Source organism: Copidosoma floridanum, unplaced genomic scaffold, assembly GCF_036245765.1.
Source record: "Copidosoma floridanum isolate Cflo_tuat_1 unplaced genomic scaffold, Cflo_Japanese_pri ptg000017l, whole genome shotgun sequence".
NCBI classification, from domain to species: domain Eukaryota; kingdom Metazoa; phylum Arthropoda; class Insecta; order Hymenoptera; family Encyrtidae; genus Copidosoma; species Copidosoma floridanum.
The window spans coordinates 12970503-12985497 of NW_028321894.1; the positions used below are offsets into that span (position 1 = coordinate 12970503).

A 14995-nucleotide genomic window follows, 5' to 3' on the forward strand; every position below is an offset into this window, starting at 1 on the left:
TTCTTAACTGAACCTTTATTCCCATCCTACATAAATACATCACAACACTCAAGTAAAATACATCATTGACAAACCGTCATAGGAGAATCATTAATATTACGTTTATCAGGAACATTATGTGTTCTTGAAGTACAATATTTTTTACCAATCAAGTTGTTACGAGAATATATTGACGTTTTTGGTCTGGTAAAATTTTTAACTTTTAATTGAATCCCAAAAATTGACGAAGGTCATAGTAAATTTGACAAAGGCAATCACCTGCTTATTTTTTAAACCCACATTTACAAAATTCAAGATATTTAGTCATTTTTAGTGGACATGTTATAGCTTAACTATTTGGCTATTAACATAAAATCTTTCAACAACATACTTTGTTATATAATTACCTGAAGTAATAGGATTAGTTTTTGACTGAAAAATTGTTGTTGAAGTTAGAGCTACTCACAACTCAGATGTATGCATAGCTGTTCACAAAGTTAACGTATTGACTAGTATTGCTACTTTAGCCTATATAAGCAGGAAAAATATTAATCCAATTCACAAATTTTTTTTTAACTGTACTGCTAGGTTACTAAATTGTTGAAGTACCATTACACGTTAAATTTTGATATATTTTGGGACGCATTATCTACCTAATTACTTTCAACTATCATTAATAAATAAAAATCTACATGACAAATATATCATATCACTTTTATATATTATCTTGCTTCTACTTCTATGTATTGAATGTTGTAATGTGGAAAAAAGTTAGCTTTTAATTGTGAAAAAAAAGATAGTTTCCACATGGTTCATTTTCAATCGAAAAACAGTCAAAATAAATCTTACACTTAGATAACTACATGTCTCTTCATTTATTATATCAGTATATAATACAAATATCAAAGGCAGTTCGTATGACTTTGTACCTTAACGTTTTTTTTTTCTATTAACTTGGGAGACAAAACGAATTATGCATACTTTGTCGTTGTAATATTAAACTTGATGACTCTATACTTCTTGTCAAACAGTTGATATCAGCTTTATACCTTAATAAACTTTTATAAAAAGTAAAGAATGGCCTTATAATGTCTTAATTATATATTCAAAAGGATAAGTAGAGGGAATTCGTCAGTAGCCGTTAATATTTTTCTTATAAATGAGGCATTTTGTTATAGATGTTTATAAGCAAGCTTTGTATTACAAGATACAGCTTATAGGTAAAATATTTTTAAGAAAATTCCAAGGTCAGTTGTATGACCGTGTACTCTACTTATGTAATACGTCTTAGCTATTTTAATTTTTATGTTTCCTATTCACTTTTTAAGTTCGAATTATAATGACCTTAATGGCTGTTGACTGAGATTTACATGGTGCCAAATTCTGTAACAATAAATATGTCTATACTTTTTCTTATCAAACATCTTATAAAAGTAAAGGGAAACCTAAACATAGCAAAATATTGTAACTTTACCTAAAATTCTAAAATAGAGAATTATTCAGCTTACTAATATCAAATGTACTACATTAGCAAAATTGATACCAACAATATCTGTATTGTTCTTACTTTTTAACAGTCACTAATTTTAGTTTAAAAAATAATGTAAGTTGTAAGATTCTTTTACATTAAAATTCATACATTTAAAAAAAAAATTTTTTTATTGATATTAGTCGATCTTAGTAAGACTTATTAAATGTAATGCAAAAACATTTAATTTGTTTGATACGATCGTAATCAACAGAAAGTAATATTCACAATTTTAAAAAAAGTAGGGGCTTTACCAATTATTAAAGAAAGTTTCAAGAGCCGTAAGAAAATAAGTATATATGTCAACCTGTAACTTTATATAAAAAATATATCGTTTACTATACTAACATTTAAGATTAAGAAACATGGGCTAGTTGTGTCCTTTTAACAAGTGTCCTAGAATATTTCAGAAGAAAGATCAATTCTTTAAACATGCTAATTAAAGCTTAACTTTAATATATTTATGACTATAGGTTATTGTCATTAAAAATATATAACAAAAATACTTACAAACTGTCCTTTATATGGCTTTCCTCATTTGTTACATTTATTAACTCAAGTCCCAATGTACCACTTGGAACGTTTGCAGATTTAAGTGCTTGTTCTGAAACAAGCCATACGTATCCTGCACTTGTCATATTTAGTTCAGCTGCGTTGTCAAAAATAACCTTAGCGTCTTCCGTTCTAAAATCAAATCTGACATTATTAGTTCTGCCATGGAAGTATTTTTCTTCAGTTAACATTTACATTTACAGAGTATTACCTAGTAGCTATGAGCTCTGTATTATCATAAATTGTGCTACTAAAATATTATTTAAGAACTAAGAGTAGTTTCGTGATAGTCGATGAATTTTAGTAACTGTTTCACACTTTCTTAATTATTATGAAAATTCTTTAAAAAGGTGCAGTACCACGGAAGCACTACAAGGTAAGTTTAAAAAACCGACAAAGCCTCAGCAACTGCGCTACTATTCACTTTAGATTCTTATACTTAGATTATTATACAGCAAAAATATAGTATTTTGGTTCGTATGTCTCATGTACTTCCATTGGGTTTAATCTCCATAATCCTATTCTACAGATCTATTAAAATAACCACTCAAAAGTCTTCAGAGTAACGAAAGTACGACGTGTGCATCTTGAAATACTAGCCTACATATTTTTGTAATGTCAATCATCGGCGAAGTTTTCACCAGAAAGTTGGTTTCAAGTCTCGTATAATTAAGATACTCGTACTTTTAAAATGTAAAAGTTCTGCCAACAACGTTTTTTTTACATTTCCAATGTTCTGTTATAGCTCCGAGGCATCTAATGTGTTGCTAACTATGCAACGCTGGTAATAAGGAGCAATGGTGTCTAGGTCCAAAAAGTAATGTTGCCATCAAAACAGTGAGAATAAATAGTGTTTTTACCGTCATCGTAAAATCACCCTGTAAACGATCATGAATGCATAAAATATGAACTGGTTTACATTGGGGTGATATTTGTATCCACAGCTAGGGGTATCTGTCCCCATTGTGGACCCTTTAAGAAAAATTTCGAGCTCAACTTTATTTTGTGTCTAACGGTCAATAGAACTACACCTTGTATAATAACGTATAAGTCGCTAGATTCTTTTTTAACTTTAAATTTTTTTTTTATCAAAAAGTTTTGTTATTTTTATTTTAATGATGAAACAAGAAAGAAAAATTTTGTCCGTATTACGGACCCCCTCGATGGACTTTAAAACTATCGTGGATCCCCTATTACGGACCCTGCCCATAATGTGGACCCCCCAATTATGGACCCTGTTCATAATGTAAAAAAATATTTGTATGTAATTAAATAAACATTTGAGATTTATTTGTAAGTACTTCTCACACTTTTAACAAAATATATGACTAGGCACTTTTTGAGATAAGTTTTCAAGAACAAATTTTTACATAAAACTAATTTTGTGATAATTACTATTACTTTTTTTATTATAATAATCTTATATTTTTTATGACTTTGCAATAGTTGTTTAGTCTTCTTGGTGCGTTTTTTAAGAGGCATTTTTTGTTGTTCTTTCTTTACTTTTAGAATAAAAACAACAGCTCGAAATTATGGAGTTGAAGGTTATGTGTTAACTCAATACTGGCGGAATAAAGGGTCCATAATAGAGACAGAGCCGATAATCATGGCTGTATTGTGGACCCTCTAATAATGTATATAAAAAAACTTTTTAGGAATATAATTTGTTTTTATTATTTTTCTGAAACTCTTATTGATATATTAAACAATTGTTTGAGTTCAAATGATACTCCTAATTTTTTATACATCATTTCAAAAATATGAGTATCTTACGGTTTTCAACCAGGCATGATGAAGAAAATAGTCAAAAGCGTTGTGTAACTTCTTAATATATTATTTTAATGATATAACATTATTTGAATGCTATCATTTGTCATTATTATGGTGAATTAGAGAGAAAATAACAACTTAAAAAATAATTCATTGTGCTATTGAAACACTCGTTTAACTTATCATTAATAATGTGATAATGGGTCCACGATAGGGACAGGATCTATAATTGGAACAGATACTCTATTTAAAAAAGAAAGACAAGATAAAGCGTTGCTAAAGCACATACCTCATATGCAGCCGAATAAAATACGAGGCAATAAGAATTATCTTAAGAAATATAAGTATACTCTTTTTACTAAATACTTCACGCTTCCTAAACAAAAAAATTCGAGTTTGGTATCATACTTAAGGTTTATTTGGAATCAAACGAATAAGCTGCAATAAACTAAAAATCGCTAAGAAATGAGTTCCTTTCCCTAGTATTTCTAGAGAGTAAACGTAAATTAACTAATAAGTAAGATTGTGTTTTCAAGAAATAAACATTATGAATAATAATGATAAAGTAATACATTGTGACAAAATTTGATGCAGAAGAAAAGTTATAATTAACGAGCTCACAGATAATTGGAACAAACATTTTCTTTATTTTGCTGCTTGTAGGTACTAAAAAAGTAAAGCAATAATGTTATTAAATAATTTTATTACTGTCTGATAAAACTGCTGTTTACAATAAATCATGTAACGCAGCTTAATATCATCACTAATAGTGAATAAGACAGGAAACTTAAACTTTTCTAGAGTGCCCTTAACACTGAAAACTAAACTATATAATATTATATATGATAGTTATACTTCCACTACCTCAAGTTTCACGCCTTCATTAGAAAGCGATCAACTCTCTAAAGAGTTTTAGGCAAACATCACGTGGCAAAACGCACTCTTCACACTGGAACAGCCCGATAGACAGAAAGAACCAGTATTGCCACAACAGCAACTACACCGATCAAGTGAACACATGCCAGATCAAGCAAGCACAGGGATTAGACAGTTGCTGCCCAATCCCCAAACCAGCCCAGTCTCACAAGCCCCCAACAGCAAAATCGTTAAAGTACTACAACCAGCCCATCCCAAAACCATAAATCCACTCCAGTGTAAGCCGATTGACCAGACCTGATGAGAAATCCAGCCTCCCGTTTTGCAGACAGCAAAAGCCAAAGACAGCTCGGGTCACTTCAACACGCAGCCTTGTTATCGTTTTGTTGCTCGAAATTTCCCTTAGTACTCTAACGGGTCACACTACACGGCAAACATGGCAAACCTTCTACCCTTGGCTAGAAACCATTTATTAAGAGTTCCTAGAAATAGTAGACTAGGTCATAGGGTGATGTTAAGGGGTTCGTGTGCGGTTGTCCTTAATGAGTAGTCAAAGTACTAGTAGTAGTTGTAGTAGTAGTTTTTTTTTTTTTTTTTTTTTTTTGTGGAGGGAAAGAAAATGCATTGAGGAACATCACAGGGACAGCGGTAGTGTAGGACTCGATGGATTTTTTTTATTAGACTACCCATACCCACTAACCCCACCCCCCTATACCGCTTAGCTTTTAATCCACCCCAGAACGGCATTATAATTACTTCAGGGTGGAGCCAACAGAGAGACCATCGCGTCTCACAGCATTAACAAGCTAACTCACCACCATTTTTAGAGGTGCTGATGCTCTTGAGTCCTGAAAAGGACTCGGGGTCCCTGAGGACCAACACCTTGTCTAGCGCTTTATAGTAGGCCGCCTACCTAGCCAGCACCACTATAAGCTTGATGCTTTACCTTGCTGATAGGTAAAACGTGCCCAGCGCAGCGTGGGTCAACATTAGCCTGTCTTTCAACTCAAGGCCTTTTTGCCTTATTTTGATCCTGCTTGGGCCTTATCCCTGGCCTCTTTTAGGGCTCTCTTAAATAAAGAACAGCTCCCGCTGCCTGTTTCGTGCTTGTTGTCCGATGTTGGGCAAAGAAAGCACCGTGCTGGGCCTGGACACTCTTTTTTCTGGTGGTTTGAGCTTCCACACCAGAATCAAAGCTTGGATCTGCTTTCGTTCTTACAGTTGCCTGAGACGTGTCCATATCCCAGGCATTTGTAACATCTTGTTACTTCAATTCTTTTTCAAATTCGGCAGCTTACAAAGCCAACTCGTAACCTGCCTTCCTTTTCTACTTGTCTGGCAAATGCTTCGTCCACCTTTATCAACGCTAGCCTCTGTCCTCTAGTATTTGGCTTTAAGAGAGCAGCTTCTGGCTTCTGGCTCTGAAGTCAAAAAGTCCTAGCGAAGGCCTCTTTGACCTCATTTTCCTCTACAATGGCATCCAGGTCTCGGACCTTTAATGTCACTTTTCTGTTGCTCATTTTGACAGTACCCTGTCTGAATATCCACTTTTCAATTTGCTGTGAGAATGCAGTAGCATTCTCTACACCTTTGGTCTTAATAAGTATGTCTCCTTTTTTTGTAGTGCCAACACTTTAGACTGACACGTTAGCCTTATTAGGGTCAAAGTTCGCCTTCATCGTCTTCAGCACCGTTTTAAAGGTCTGTCCTTCAGCCATCTTCACTACTACTGTTGTTGTGGCATCCACTTTTTTCTTCTAGCTTGTTTTGTCATTTAGGAAAAGTTCTTCTTGTTTGCCACAACCTGTTTTCTTTTTCTTTAGAGGCATGGTTTGCTGGCGTTTCTCAGGGCTGTCCGATGGACTCCTGTTTCTTTTACCTCGTTCTATTTTTTTTAGGGCAGTGTTCAGGGTTTTTTTCTGTACCTGCCGTCGGAACTTATCTCGCCATTGTTCCCTACACTGCAGGAATTTGGATGACGACTTCCAAGCGTTGGTATACACATCTTCTTCAGTAAGACAGCCTTTTCTCAGCACCTCTGCCTCTTGAAAGTGTTTATGAGTGGATTTGAGCCCATTTTGAACAGCATTCACTGTGTTGCCGTACTTATCATTAATTATTTGTAGCGTCTCTGTAATGTCTTTTGTTGCTGATTGGACTTTATAAGCAACTTGATGTTGCTTTACTCTGAGCATATCGACACTTTCTTCTAAAGAGGCATGCTTCTCCTGGGTCTGGTTGCTAAATACTGACACGTTGCTGTCCTCGGTTTTGTTAGTGCCTATACTCGACAGGCTTCCTCTTTGTCCTTTGTCTATGAGAAAGGGCCATGAAACATTTAGCAGTTCCTGTTGGCCATGGGACACGTCTTTGTGCCCCCCCCCCCCAGCAATCGTGGGGCCTGCGACAGTCACCTGGGCTTTTACCGGATCGGAACTGCCGGCGGATTCCCTAAGAGAGGTTACCGCCTGGGGTACAAGTTTTGCATCGACGTTTTTCATTTTGGCATCTTTTTGAGTGTTGCACTAACCAGCAAAGGCCAGCACTATCCTTTTCTTCTAGGAATAAGTATTTGGAAAGGGTTAAAACCAGGGCAGCAGCCCTCTCTGTTACCAGAGAAAACCGCTACTTGCTCGGGCTGGCCGGGAGTCGCCATTCTCCCTCAGTCCCACCCACGGAGACTGCCCTGGCGTTGAGTAACAAGTGTAACAATGGTGTTCGTGTACAATGTATGTATATGTTGGTACACAACGGTCATCTTAGAGAGACGAGCAGCAGGTGTAAAGTCCCACGACCGCGCTGACAACCCATTAAAATGGGCTGGCGTAAGGCACTAAGATGCTGCCATATAGCCTCCTCAGTGATAGTAAGCCTAGATTAGTCGGCCCACCACGTCTTTTTTTTATGAGGCGTACAGCCATATTAGATGTGGTTACCCAGACTTACCTGGGCCTCATCGTCCAGCTTTACCCGCCACCAGGCCTCCAATGCAAGCCCGGAAAAGGACCTGCCACACGCAACCCAGAACAATCCGTAAGTATCCCTGTGTTTATTTAGCGAGAGTGTGATGCATGTATCTGATAAGAATGTTTCAACCACCGCTTACTTCTATACACGATGGGTGCTAGTTTTTGTTGGCCCACATCAAGCAATGGAGTGCCATCCACGGAAGCAGCAAAAAGCGAAGAACAAGGAGCACAAGCAGAGCCAGCCTATGCATCCACACTGATGGAGACATGGAGCACTAGTCTTCCGTCCACACCGCTGCAGATACACACGCCAACGCCACACACGCCTCCCGATCCACGCCCCCGACCACCACCACAGAGAGCCACCCTAGCTGCCCATCGTCACCTCATATTTTAAGTTTATGCCCCTATCCGCCACCCAGGGAAGCGCCCGATATGGAGAAACTAGCGAAAACCCCACCTGGGAGCAGTAGTAGTAGTGGTAGTAGAGATAGTGGGAGTAGTAGTAGTAGTTAAAGTTCCAGTAGATGTATCAGTGTAATAGTATTAGCAGTAATTTTTTTTCGATTTTTTTGTGGAGAGAAGGAAAATGCGTTGAGGCATCCCACAGGGACAGTGGTAGTTTGGAGCTCAGTGAATTTATTTTCACAAGACCACCCGTTCCCACTAGACTTTGTCTCCTTTCACGTGGCTCTTATTTCACACAGTGTTTAGAGTTTTTCCTGATCGTGCCGACGGAAATGATCTCTTTATTTCTTTTAGTATTATAGGAGTTTAAAGTATTCCCCCACCCATTAACATACTTTTCTTCTTCAAAATAGGACAACGTTTTTATTTATCTCGGCTGCTTTCAGCTGTTTGAGCGCAGCTTTATTGCCATTTTTGACCAAATTATCTGTACCTCCATACTTGTCATTGATAGTTTCAAGCGTTTTTTCGAGCTCACTGGTTGCTAGTTGCACTTGCTCAATCTCTCTATTTCGCTTTGCTCTCAGCTCTGCACCATCATTTATATCCAGTCAAGCTCCTCTTGCATTAGATTGCTGTTTTTGCTGATGTTGCTGCCAATGAGGGAGACACTTTCTCGTCGTACCTTTTCTTAAAATATCTACGGGACATCTCATAATCCCTGCTGACCAGTAATAGCATCTTTGTGGCACCTTCTATGATTCATAGGGCCTTCGATAGTCATCCTGGCCTTTACTGGATCTGAACTACCGGCGGATTTCCTAAGCAAGGTTACCACCATCGATAGTGTCTACGGTGATTATTTTTGACATATGTTTAGACATTTTGACACTTTGGCAAAGACCAGCACTACCCTTTTTTCTAAAATAAGGATTTGGAAAGAGTTAAGACTAAGGCAGCAGCCATTTCTGTTTTCAAGAAAGAACGCTACTTGCTCGGGCTGGCCAGGAGACGCCACTCTCACTTAATCCCACCTGCAGAGACTACCCTGGCCTTATGGAAAGAGTGTAAACGTAGGGCTTCTGTATTATAAATTTTTATGTAGGCAAACTACGAGTGCCCCAGCGTGAAGAGCAGCAGGCGTACAATTTTACGACTGGTGCAGATGACCCACCAAAAAGAGCCGTCGTGAACAATGCTCTAAAATTGCTACCATGTAGCCCTTCAGTGGTAGTGAGCCTGGATTAGTCAACCCGCCACGTCTTTTCTGTTAATGAAGTATGCAGCCGTATTAAATGTGGTAACGCGGCGTAATGCGCGCCTTATTATCTAGCTCTACCCACCACAGGTCCCCCACAGCAGGGTGAGTCCACATTAGCGCACATTCTTACTTGAGGCCTTCCCGCCTTATTTACATCCTGCTCGAGCCTTTTTTCTGGCCTCTTCAAGCGCTTTTCTAAACAGCGGGCAGCTCCCACTGCCGGCTTCGTGCTTGTTGTCATTCGTTGGACAGAGAAAATACCGTGCTGGGCCTGAACACTCTTTCTTCTGGTGGTTGCAGCTTCCACACCGGAAGCAAAGTAGAAGTAGTAGTAGTAGTAGTAGTAGTAGTAGTAGTAGTAGAAGTAGTAGTAGTAGTAGTAGTAGTTGTAGTAGTAGTAGTAGTAGTAGTAGTAGTAGTAGTAGTAGTAGTAGTAGTAGTAGTAGTAGTAGTAGTAGCTGTAGTAGTAGTGTTAGCAGTAGTAATAGTAGTAGTAATAGAAAGAGTAGAAGTAGTAGTAGTGATAGTAAAAGTAGTAGTAGTAATAATAGAAGTAGTAGTAGTAAGAGCCGTAGTAGTAGACGTAGTAGTAGTTTTTTTTTTTTTTAGAACAAAGTTCTTTATGTCGCGTTACTCGGGGGCTGGAATTTTAAAACCGACAGATTTTTTTTTTTTGAAACGAAAGTGGTTTACTTCGAGTCTCCTTCTCTCCAGTTTTCCCCTTACCCCGTCCCCCTCACCTACTGTTCTTCCAACAGTTTCCAATAAAGAGATGTGAACCCTCCACCTCCTGCATTCGAGTCCAGTACCTTACCCACTGTGCTACGAGCGCTGCCGACTATAGAAACTCAGTTTCTTGTGCTTATGGTGTGTTTCGTAACTATAACATTCCATTTTCTAATGTATTCACTGATAATACATTGAATTATGTATTTGTTTAGTAAATTATGTATTTTTTTTTGAAATAATACATCTAAAAAAAAAAAACAAAAAAAAATGAACATTTAGAATAAAGTTGAAGAACGTATCAATTGGAGAACGTATCAATGGTTTTTAAAAGCGCTTATTTCGAATTCGACAAATAAATTATGTTACGTGATCACATAATGACATAAATAAAGTAATTCAGTAAATCATTTATAAATGAATTTTGTAAAATCATCAAATAAATATATTTCAAGTTCCATAGCATTTTAATGGTTTTTATGGGCACTTATTTTCAATTTGATAATTGAAAAGTGAAACAATGTCATTGAGTAATTATATGAAAATAAAACAAAAATTGTATTAATGGGCTATAAAATCGCAAGAAAATAAGTAAAAAAAAAATTTTTTTTAAATTGATGAAATGAAATATAAATATAACATAAAATGAAATTACAAAAGACATAAATAAATACAATAGAATAATAAAAAATAAAATAAAAAATGGAATAAAAAAAAACAGATTAAATATGAAAATAGAAAAAGAAATTAAATAAAAAAAATACACATAAATAAAAAAATTGTTATACAATGAAACATGAAAAAAAAATAAAACAAGAAATTAAAAGGAAAAAAAAACAAATAAACATAAAATTAAACAAGAAATAAAGAAAAAAATAAAACAAGAAATTAAAAAAAAAAAAAAAAAAAAAAACAAAGGAAAAAATTATAAAGGAAATTAAAACAACAAACCAGGGAGTATTAATGGGTCATGGGACCCACGGTAAGAACGAAGTTCTTGAAACATGAGATGAGTATAGACACAATTTCTCAGGTTACAAGGGGGTCGCCCGACCCACAGGAAGAACGAAGCTCTGTAAACGTTAGTACCGCATTCATGTTTTTTACTAAAACAAAAACTTGAAAAACGAATAAAAAAAAAAAAATAGTTTAGTACTCACGATGGCTTAACTTCGTGAGAACGTCGTGCATAACTACAGTACGCTCCTCGTCTTATGAGAGGATTTCCATGCCTCCTTAACCGACTCGATAACCTCAGCCACAGCCATAACCGTCGATCGCCCCTTTCAGAACCCGTACTGATTTTCTGAGAGGCTGACTTCCCCTCTTAAGCGGGTTCTTATCAGCCTCTCTAGCATTTTTCCAGCATTGCTTAACATGCCTAAGGGTTGGAATGACGACGGGACCAGGGGGGGTGGCTTGCCCTTGTCCAGAAGAACAAGCCTTTGGATCTTCCAACGCCTGCTGAACAGTCTAACGCGCAGGTACGCATTGAACATGTCCAACAAAACGTGTGGCTTTTCCGCAGCTATTATCTTAAGGACTTCAGACGGCACCCCGTCCGGACCAGGGGCCTTTCGCCCTAGCGTGTCCGATGCCACCGACCTCAATTCATCGAGCGTAAAGAGAGGCACCTGTCCAAACCTTATTTCCTCTTGCCTTCTAGCGGAATGCTCCAAAAAGAGACAAGAGACTACTCTCTTCAAGAAGGTAGGCTCCATCGGCGGCGTCGGGTCCGTACCGCGAAGTCTTTTTAACGCAATCCAGTAGCCCAGGCCCTACGTGTCCTTATCTACCTCGGCGATAAGCTCGTGCCAGCATCGGTTCTTGCTCACCTTGATCGCTCTCGCCAACGCTTTTTTTGCTTCCCTGTACGCGGCAACAGCTACCCCGGCGCCTTCGCGAGTTCTGTGTCGCTGTGCAAGACGCCGTAGATGCTGCGCCTCTTCACTCAAGTTAGTGATGTCTTCAGTCCACCAGTAGCACGAACGTCGACCTCTTCTGGCCGACCTTTTAGGCATACACGCGTTACATCATTCCTTGACCCGTCTCGTAGTGCTGCTCACGAGTGTCTCGGCCTCCGCTGGATTTGTGATCTTGTTTAAATCAGCTGGAGGTGGCACGCTAACCATGGCTTTAAGCAGCAAATCTCGGTTGAGTTTTGCCACGTTTCACCCGGCAACGCGCCTTCGGATTACATCTCGAGAGCCTGTACCCCGATCCTCGTTTATCACGAAGCTGACATACTGGTAATAACTGGCCGGGTAGTCCTCTAGGACTTGCCAGTCAGACACTCGCGCCGCCATTCCTGACGACACCAGCGTGAGATCGATGATCGTTGTACCACCAGAGTTAATGACGATGAGATCCAGCCTCGCAGCCATCTCTAGCACCACCCATCCTCTGGGGTCGGTTCTCGGCTCCCCCCAAGCGATGGCCTTGGAGTTAAAGTTGCCGGCCAGGACTACATCGCCACTTTCCCTGCACACTCAAATGGCATCTTCGAGTTTAGCAAGCCGATCTCTAAGGACACTAATCGAAATGTTAGGGGTATGAAGTAACTTACATAGAAAGAACTTCCACACCTGATTCACACGAACTCGTCGCCACCTCCGGTATCGGATACGGAGAACTTGTCGCTGGGAATCAGGATGGCTGCGCCTCTTGTCCTGTCACAGTACCAGCCTTGGCCTGGTAACGTGCGGGATGGCTCATTTATAAAGAGCACATCCACACCCTGGGCACGGAAAAACTGGTCCAGCAGATTATGCGCGAGCACGGTCCTATCAAGATTCACCTGCAGGATCAGCGCCATTTCTTCGGAGCTATTGCCGCAGCTGCCCGTAGGGCTCCACACCTGGCAGACCCAGCGATGTGGCCGGTATCCGGCCTCGGGCTCACGTTTTTGCACAGGTAGCAGCTTGTTTCTTTTTGCGAGCAGCTCCGTGCCACGTGATCCTTTTTGCCACACCTGAAGCACGCCCCGGTTCTGTCAGGCCCGCCACACTAGTGAGAGATGTGGCCAAACCCAAGGCACCTGTAGCAACGCTCAGCTCTAGTCCTGGGCCGAATCTTGCAGTTGACCCAGCTAAGCCGCAGGTAGTCCATTTTGTCAAGGACCGCCGCCGCAAACGCAGGGGCCTCAATATAGGCGACACTGTTTCCTCTGGTCGTTCTCGACGAAAACCGCACGACCATCTCTGGTAGAGCAGCCTCGTCGAAACGACCCTTCAGCGCTGCCCTAAGTTCCTCTTCGGTCACCGTCGGGTCCACATCTCGAATTTCCCAGACGAGATGCGGGACGAGGGTGCGAACGCTGCCAGCATCCACCACAGCGCTTTTTGACGCTGCCGCGGAAGCGTCGTGACGCTCAGCGTTGGCCTTTCGCAGTTCGACGAGAAGGAAGTTGTAGTAGTAGTAGTAGTAGTAGTAGTAGTAGTTTTTTTTTTTTTTTTTTTTTTTTTTGTGGAGGAAGGGAAAATGCATTGAGGCACACCGCAGGGACAGCGGTAGTGTGGAACTTAATGGATTTTTTTTATTAGACCACCCATACCCGATAAAACTCCTTCATGCCACGTGCCTTTTGATCCAGCCCGGAACCGCGTTAGCATTACTTCAGGGTGGAGCAACCAGGAAGATCATCGCGTCTCACAGCATTAACGAGTTAATTCGCCACCATTTGCTAGAGGTGCTGATGCTCTCAAGTCCTGAAAAGGACTCGGGGTCCCTGAGGACCAGCACCTTGTCTAGCGTTTCATAGTAGGCTGCCTACTTAGCCACTATAAGCTTAATGGTTTTCCTTGCTGATAGGTAAAAAGTACCCAGCGCAGCGTGGGTCCACATAAGCCTGTCTTTGAACTCAATGCCTTTTTGCCTCATTTTGATCCTCCTTAGGCCTTATCTCTGGCCTCTTTTGAAGCTCTTCTAAGTAAAGGGCAGTAGTAGTAGAAGTAGAAGTAGTAGTAGTTTTTTTTTTTTTTTTGTGGAGGGAGGGGAAATGCATTGAGGCACACCGAAGGGACAGCGGTAGTGTGGGACTCGGTGAATTTTTTTTATAAGACCACCCATACCCTCTAAAACCCCCCCCATGCCGCGTGGCTTTTGATCCAACCCGGAACTGCGTTAGCATTACTTCAGGGTGGAGCCACCAGGGAGACCATCGCGTCTCACAGCATTAACGAGCTAACTCTCCACCATTTGCTAGAGGTGCTGATGCTCTCGAGTCCTGAAAAGAACTCGGGGTCCCTGAGGACCAGCACCTTGTCTAGCGCTTTACAGTAAGCCGCCTACTCAGCCAGCACCACTATAAGCTTAATGCTTCCCCTTGCTGATAGGGAAGGAGTACCTAGTGCAGCGTGGGTCCACTTAAGCCTGTCTTTCAACTTAAGGCCTTTCTGCCTTATTTTGATCCTGCTTGGGCCTTATCCCTGGCCTCTTTTAGGGCTCTTCTAAATAGAGGGCAGCTTCCGCTGCCTGCTTCGTGCTTGTTGTCCGTTGTTGGGCAAAAGAAGCACCGTGCTGGACCTAGGCACTCTTTCTTTCGGTGGTTTGTGCTTCTACACCGGAAGCACAGCTTGGATCTGTTTTCTTTCTTACAGTTTCCCGAGACGTGTCCATATCCCAGGCATTTAAAACATCTTGCTACTTCCATTCTTTTTCAAATTCGGCAGCTTACAAAGCCAACTCGTAACCTGCCTTTCTCTTCTACTTGTCTGGCGGTTGTTTCGTCCACCTTGATTAAAGCCCGTCTCTGTCCTCTGGCATTTGGCTTTAAGAGAGTTACTTCTGGCTCCTGGCTCTTAAGTCCAAAAGTCCTACCGAAAGCCTTTTTTACCTCGTCTTCCTCAACAATGGCATCCAGGTCTCGGACCTCTAATGTCACTTTTCTGTCGCTCATTTTCACGGTACCCTGTCCGGCTACTGACT

At 40.1% G+C, this 14995-nt stretch overlaps 1 protein-coding gene across 1 annotated transcript in view; it reads right to left on the reverse strand.

The window, feature by feature from the left end:
- Nmdar1 (glutamate ionotropic receptor NMDA type subunit 1) overlaps positions 1–14995 on the reverse strand; it is a 1366481-nt gene that overhangs the window by 1006231 nt on the left and 345255 nt on the right. Inside the window, exon 6 of the mRNA XM_089592421.1 lies at positions 2018–2191. Coding sequence (XP_089448547.1) covers positions 2018–2191 — 174 coding nt within the window. The remainder of the gene's footprint in view (positions 1–2017; positions 2192–14995) is intronic.